The sequence below is a fragment of the Salmo salar genome, chromosome 28 (assembly GCF_965601325.2).
Source record: "Salmo salar chromosome 28, fSalSal1, whole genome shotgun sequence".
NCBI classification, from domain to species: Eukaryota; Metazoa; Chordata; class Actinopteri; order Salmoniformes; family Salmonidae; genus Salmo; species Salmo salar.
This window is the reverse complement of record NC_138318.1, coordinates 15,614,638-15,621,985: the sequence shown is the minus strand read 5'-3', so window position 1 is coordinate 15,621,985 and position 7,348 is coordinate 15,614,638. Positions and strand designations below refer to the sequence as shown.

The window sequence follows — 7,348 nt, the reverse complement described above, 5'->3', positions numbered from 1 at the left end:
TTTGACGCTAAAATTAATCAAACTATCAATTATGATGGTGGTTTTGGCACCACTACTTCACCTTTGAGTGACAACAGCCTCTCACTTTGCTTGTAACAAGGAGTCCATTGTACTAGTCAGTGAGATATTCCATGCAGAAGGCTTATAGGTTCGCTAAAATTTCAATGTTAATCTAGGCCAGGGCTATTCAACTGGCAGCCCGCGGCCAGATCCGCCCCGTTTTATTAATTTAGACTGGCCTTTTGATCAATTCTGAACATTAATAAAATATCTGCAAAAAAATCCCCGCCAAAATCCTAAATTCAGTGCCAAAATGATAAGCACTTTGGTGGTTGTCTATACTGTAGCTTAGTGTTTTGCGTTTTCTAGAGCACATGTGGCATGTTGATTATTTTTCCTTCATATACATTTGGCTCTAGCTTTTGAACGGTGTAAGCTACAACATATTAGGACCCCATTTCTGAAAGCTATGACTCTCAGGAACATGTACCTGCCTTCTGTTCCCTTCTCTGATGCTCACACGGACTCTTTAGAAGGGAGGTTGACAAAAAAATGCACCTAATGACTGAGGGAGATGAAATCAAAGCATACTCCCGTAAGACTGGACTTTGGAATTACCTGATTTAACATACCTTTGTTATTTATTGAGATGCTTAGTTTTCAGATGATTTTAAAATGACCTAATTACTTAAGAAACTTGTAATAGTTGTTGAATTAATAAATAAAACGCAAGCTTTGCGCCTTTTTCTTTTTCAATGATGATAAAATTCGGATTTTCGTAAAAACATTCAGCAACATTTAATTTGTAGAAAAGTGCTTTATTGGTGTGTTGCTTTTTTTATACAGTTCTTCCATAATAATAATCTCTGGTCCACGTAAGAATATAGTTGAATAGATGTAGGCCATACGTTCTATGTATGTATGCTCTGTTGTGTTGACAGGCCATATTTATCAAACCTTAATCCACACCATGAGTCCTGTTAATTCCTATCTTTCAGCTAAATGTTCTACATACTTAATATTGTTAACCTCCTACATTGCTAACTATGTTGTGGTTGTAGCGTAGGCTATACCAGAGTAGTTAACATGTACTATGATCATAAATGTATATAATAAATTAAATGCTTCACAAAAACATCTAGAAGGCAGTCTTAATGTCTTTCTTTTTTTAATAAAGGCATTACCGTCTCTCATATTTTGGTAGTACAGAATTCAAGTTTTTACAGATTTGGTTCACAAAGGAATCACACGTTGAACAGAGCAAACTTCCCAATCAGACAACTCTTAATAATAAAAAGTATAGCTTAAATAATAAAAATGATACAGTACAAAAATAGCTGGATTCATCCTGAAACTCACTTGTGGAAATTACAGTGACACAGTTTTTCTGTCTTTTCTTTTTTAGAAAAAGTAACATTATCCTGGTTTTGCAGCGGACTGCAGAGTATAAAAGGATACATTCACTGGCGCTCTGTGTTCTGACACAAGGCACTATAGGTTTTATGTAGGTACAGGGCTGTGTGTGTGTAGAGGAGAGGAAGTGCTATTGTGCCAGTCCTGCATCTTTAGCCATACCATAGAAGATTCCTCTCCGGAATAAGAGGTTTGTAGGAGTGTCAAATTCAGCAATCTGTCCCTTGTCCAAGACCAGCACTCTGCAAAGAGGTGAAGAGGGGTTAGTAGAATGTTTCATAACTTTATTAGGTTTCTGGAGAGAATAACACAATAACATGTAATCTTAGATAAAAATATGTATTTCTATGTCTGTCTGTCAGTATATGTGTGTGTGCATGTGTTATGTATTGTTCATTACCTAGTATAGTCCATGATGGTGTTGAGTCTGTGAGCGATGGTGAAGACGGTGCAGTCCTCAAACTGTGTCCTGATGGTTGACTGGATGAGGTCGTCGGTCTCTAGGTCGATGGCAGCTGTAGCTTCATCCAGGATCAGGATCCTTGTCTTCCTCAGAAGAGCCCTGGCTAAACACACCAGCTGCCTCTGGCCCACACTGAACACACACAAAGGCATTACATTATTTTTCAGAAGAGTAAAATATGAAAGATATAAAAATCTAAAAGAAATATTCAGAGAAGGAATACGTTAAGAGAAAATTCTAATAAAGACATGTTGGTATTCCACATGTTTTCAGTGTTTAATTCCCACCTGAATATACAGGTAAAGGCCTTGTACAGGTGCAAACATGTGTGAATGCAAATAGGTATCAAAGCATGCAGTTGTTAAGTGGTTAGGATTAGGTTACCTAAGGTTCTCTCCTCCCTCTGAACACTCCAGCTCCAGTTTAGCCGGCTGGTTGCTGACAAACTTGTTGAGGTGGGATAGTTCCAGAGCCTTCCATACCTCACCGTCACTGTACTTCTCAAAGGGGTCCAGGTTCATCCTAAGACTGCCAGAGAACAGCACAGGCTCCTGGGGAGGGAGAGAGGGTAGTGAAGGTGGAGGTGAGGACGGTGTAGGGTGTGTGTGTGTGTTGTGTGTGTGTTTACCTGTGGTATAATGGTGAGTTTAGATCTCAGGTCATGCAGTCCTATCTCTGATATCTTGACCCCGTCGATGGTGATCTCTCCCCCTGCCGCCTCCAGAAGTCGAAACAGGCACAGTGTCATAGAGGACTTACCAGCCCCAGTACGACCCACGATACCTATCTGTAAGGCACACACAAGGCAACTGTTAAATGGGTAATAACTACTGTCCCCCCTCACACCTACGCTGCTGCTATAATGATTATTGATGAGATGTATTACTACTGCTACGCTGCTGTTCATTTATTTCCATTACCATTAGTATCTATTTATCCTGCTACTGGTCACTATTACTCCCGTTTACATGTATGCAGTGCATTCAGAAAGTATTCAGACCTCTTTACTTTTTCAACATTTTGTTACGTTACAGCCTTATTCTAGAATTTATTAAATTGTTTTTTTCCCCTCATCAATCTACACAAAAAACGGAAACATGACATTTATATAAGTATTCAGACCCTTTACTCAGTACTTTGTTGAAGCACCTTTGGCAGTGATTACAGCCTCGAGTCTTCTTGGGTATGACGCTACAAGCTTGGCACACCTGTATTTGGAGAGTTTCTCCCATTCTTCTCTGCAGATCCTCTCAAGCTCTGTCAGGTTGGATGGGGAGCATCGCCGCACAGCTATTTTGCACAGTATATCCGTCTATCATATCTACACTGTCACTCTTGCACACATACTCACCCACCCACCACTTATGCTGCAGCCATACTGTTTACTATTATTTATCCTGATACCGGTCACTTTCTCATAATCCCTGCCTACACGTATATAGCCTCCTCTCTTATTTTTTGTGTTTTCTTTATTATATGAATTTTGTATTTTTTTTGTTACACTATTTTGATATGTATTACTGCAATGTTGGGTAGAGCTGACAAGTTAAGCATTTCACTGTACTTGTGCATGTGACAATAAAACGTGAACATTTCCTGCCTTTCTAGGGAGTTTTTCCTAGCCACTGTACTTCTACATCTGCATTGCTTGCTCTTTGGGGTTTTAGGCTGGGTTTGTGTATAAGCACTTTGTAATATCAGCTGATGTAAAAAGGGCTTTATAAATACATTTGATTTGAATGAAAACCTGCAAAAAAACTGCACGCTGGAGACGCTCCCATACTCAGTGTAGTTCATCGTAGTTCACCAGTCTCAATTCAAATACTGCTTCCAGATAAATAAAGGTTAAATCATTTTTTTCTGGATATCTGCATGCTCGATAAACACATCAGTGCCAGCTCTGATAAAGTTAATATAACTTTATCTGTGTATAAAATGTGTATGAAATGTGATGGCTGGAGTACAGCGTTCTTTCATGGGGGTACATTCTATAAAATAGTGTGTTAAACAAGCATTTAACTTGTTCTGATTGCTTCATATGCCAATGTTTTTCACCCCAAAATGAACATCTGCCAGGTGTTTTCGTGGTGTCAAGTTTCTCTGTTCGTTTGTGACTAAAATGAAAGCCTTATTGCAGCATCTGCAGTACCAGTCAAAAATGTGGACACACCTACTCATTCCAGGGTTTTTCTTTATTTCTTTTATTATTTTCTACATTGTAAATATGGAATCATGTAGGAACCAAAAGAGTGTTAAAAAAATCTGAATATATTTTACATTTGAGCCAACTGATTGGCTCAACTTATCATCTGCAGCAGAGGTAACTCTGGGTCTTCCTTTCCTGTGACGATCTTCCTGAGAGCCAGTTTCATCATAGTACTTTATGGTTTTTGCAACTGCACTTGAAGAAACTTTCAAAGCTCTTGAAATTTTCCAGAATGACCGACCGTCATGTCTTGAAGTATTGATGGGCTGTCAGTTCTCTTTGCTTATTTTATCTGTTCTTGCCATAATATGGAGTTGGTCTTTTACCAAATAGTGCCATCTTCTGTATGCCACCCCTACCTTGTCACAACACAACTGATTGGCTCAAACGCATTAAGGACACAAATGGACTTTTAACAAGGCACACCTGTTAATTGTAATGCATTCCAGGTGACTACCTCATGAAGCTGGTTGAGAGAATGCCAAGAGTGTGCAAAGCTGTCATCAAGGGAAAGAGGGGCTACTTTGAAGAATCTCAAATCAAAAAATATATTTTGATTTGTTTAACACTTTTTTGGTTACTACATGATTCCATATGTGTCATTTCATAGTTTTGATGTCTTCACTAATATTCTACAATGTAGAAAATAGTAAAAATAACGAAAAACCCTTGAACGAGTAGGTGTGTCCAAACTTTTGACTGGTACTGTATGTCATGTTTAATGTGCTTGTTTTCCCTCATCAGTCTACAGAATCAAGGCCTATATGTCAGTTGTGCTCACCTTCTCTCCTCCTTTGACACTGAGGGTGAGGTTCTTAAGGACCAGCTCCAGTCCCTCTCTGTACCTCACGCTGTAGTCACTGAACTCTACGTTTCCCTGGGACGGCCAATCAGACGAAGGCTTCTTGTCCTCCACCTCCCATGGGGCCTAGCAACATACACATTTATACACAACAATAAGCTTGATACACACTTGAAATTCTGTCCACATCTGCAGAGGTTAAGACAGCCATATTTCATAAACAAACACACATGCACATACTGTAGCATAGAGTAACACTATAAACTCAATCACATGATCAGTAAAGAGGGTGGCATATTTGTTGTGTGTAATAAACAAAGTGGTCTGAAATGTACAGTATACTAGTGCCCAGCCGCCCAACATCAAAGGTAGGCCTTATATGGCACATAATAGCCAAGTTATAGATGTAGTTATACTTTTACTAGTCTTTTATGGTTGTAATTGTGAGTTTGACTTGGCAGCCAAACAGTCAAAGGAATGTGTAAATTCCAGATTTTTTATGGATTATTTTCCTGGAAAACAGCATGACCAATGTTTCTCTAATAAGAGCAAATAAAACACACTTCAAGTGCCAATTTATGAGAGAAAAAAAAAGTGGTCAGTAAATAACAAACAGCAGGCCACAACAACACTTCCACTGTCGCTTTGCCTTGTACTTATGAGCGATTAGACCTGGTTCATTTCCATATGTAATGTACCATTCTAGTAAGCATCGTGTGTATGTATTTTTTGTACCTCAGTCTTGGTCTCGGAGTACTCCTTGACTCTCTCCACGGCTACGATGTTGCTCTCCAGATCTGACGTCATCCTCACCATCCAGTTCAGTGACATGGTCACCTGTTACAAGGAAAACATAGTAGCATGAGAGACGCTTATGGGACAAAACACACGCCCGCCGTTAAGCCATCAGTCTGAAGTGTCCACACTTGCGTCGCTGAATAGCTATCTTTGGGGGGGTTCGAGCCTCGGTATAAGCTGAATTAGGAAGAAGCAGTAGTCGCCAAGCAGGCAGCGTGACGTCCTTAACACTACAGAATCACAGTGGCAAGCAATGGGCACCATTTGCAGCAGACAGTTAAACGGACAGTAGATATGTTGTACTGTACCAGTAGAGCGTAGGACACAGAGAGTCCCACCAGTCCAGGGTTGAGCTTGTCTTTCCCGATCACAGCAAACAGAGCAGCAAACAGTACGATGCAGTTCCCAATGAACTCTATACGCACCCCTAACCACCTACACACACACACACACAAGACACAGTTAGAGCATCGCTGACGCACAGTGTGTTTCTACACAGTAGTTACACTCAACCTGCCTATGTAACTATACTGAAAACAAATATGAAACGCAACATGTAAAGCTCAGGAGGTTGGTGGAACCTTAATTGGGGAGGATGGGCTCATGGTAATGGCTGGAGCGGAATCAGTGGAATGGTATCAAATACATCAAACATGGTTTCCATGTGTTTGGTGCCAATCCATTCGTGCCGTTCCAGCCATTATTATGAGCCGTCCTCCCCTCAGCATCCTCCACTGATGAAAAGTGTTGGTCCCATATTTATGAGCTGAAATAAAATATAATTTTCCATATGCACAAAAAGCTTATTTCTGTTAAATTGTTTACATCCCTGTTAGTTAGCATTTCTCCTTTGCCAGGTGTACCTTGTGCTTGGGACAATAAAAAGACACTCTAAAATGTGCAGTTTTGTCACAAAACACCACAGATGTCTCAAGTTTTGAGGGAGCGTGCAATTGGCATGCTGAGTGCAGGAATGTCCACTAAAGCTGTTTCCAGACAATTGAATGTTCATGTCTCTACTATAAGCCGCCTCCAATGTCTTTTTGAGTATTTGGCAGTACGTGTCCAACCAGCCTCACAACTGCAGACCATGTGTAACCACACCAGCCCAGGACCTTCAGATCCGGCTTCTTCACCTGCGGGATCATCTGAGACCAGCCACTCGGACAGCTGATGAAACTAAAACATATTTTGGTCTGTAATAAAGCCCTTTCGTGGATAAAAACTCATTCTGATTGGCTGCGCCCCTACCCAGTCATGTGAATTCCATAGATTAGGACCTAATGAATTTATTCCAATTGACTGATTTCCTTCTATGAACTGTAACTCAGTAAAATCGTTGAAACTGTTACATGTAGCGTTTATATCTTTGTTCAGTATACATTACCATGCAACTACATCGATTAGATACAGTATTAGGAGCACTTATTGTAAAGTGGGACACTCATGTTTTATGTACTTTGCGATGGAACGTGTATGTGTGCCTGTTGAGCATGCTTTCAACATGAGCACCAGTCAGTGGCTATGTTCCAATCCTCAAAATCCAATGGACAGACAAACACTGTACACTGAATTAAACAGTCATTTTGAAGAGAGAATCCTAGCACCCTTGGGATTATTACCAAGACCCTTCAGATCAGAGCAGTAGCCAAAAAAGGGAGCGAGG

At 40.2% G+C, this 7,348-nt stretch overlaps 1 protein-coding gene across 6 annotated transcripts in view; it reads right to left on the bottom strand.

Annotated features, from left to right (window-relative positions):
- Nucleotides 1-1,151: 1,151 nt before the first annotated feature.
- Nucleotides 1,152-7,348, bottom strand: part of abcc3 (ATP-binding cassette, sub-family C (CFTR/MRP), member 3) — a 62,884-nt gene continuing 56,687 nt past the window's right edge. For 5 of the 6 annotated variants that reach the window (XM_014179584.3, XM_014179583.3, XM_045710385.2 and 2 more), the window contains 7 exons: nucleotides 5,991-6,117; nucleotides 5,620-5,721; nucleotides 4,864-5,010; nucleotides 2,505-2,663; nucleotides 2,261-2,427; nucleotides 1,814-2,008; nucleotides 1,152-1,655 (listed from right to left, as the gene is read on the bottom strand). In XM_014179584.3, the coding sequence (XP_014035059.2) occupies nucleotides 1,544-1,655; nucleotides 1,814-2,008; nucleotides 2,261-2,427; nucleotides 2,505-2,663; nucleotides 4,864-5,010; nucleotides 5,620-5,721; nucleotides 5,991-6,117 (1,009 nt within the window). In that variant the 3' untranslated portion in view covers nucleotides 1,152-1,543. Of the gene's footprint in view, nucleotides 1,656-1,813; nucleotides 2,009-2,260; nucleotides 2,428-2,504; nucleotides 2,664-4,863; nucleotides 5,011-5,619; nucleotides 5,722-5,990; nucleotides 6,118-7,348 lie in introns of those variants that run through there. The other variant, XR_014383036.1, reaches the window with a different exon arrangement.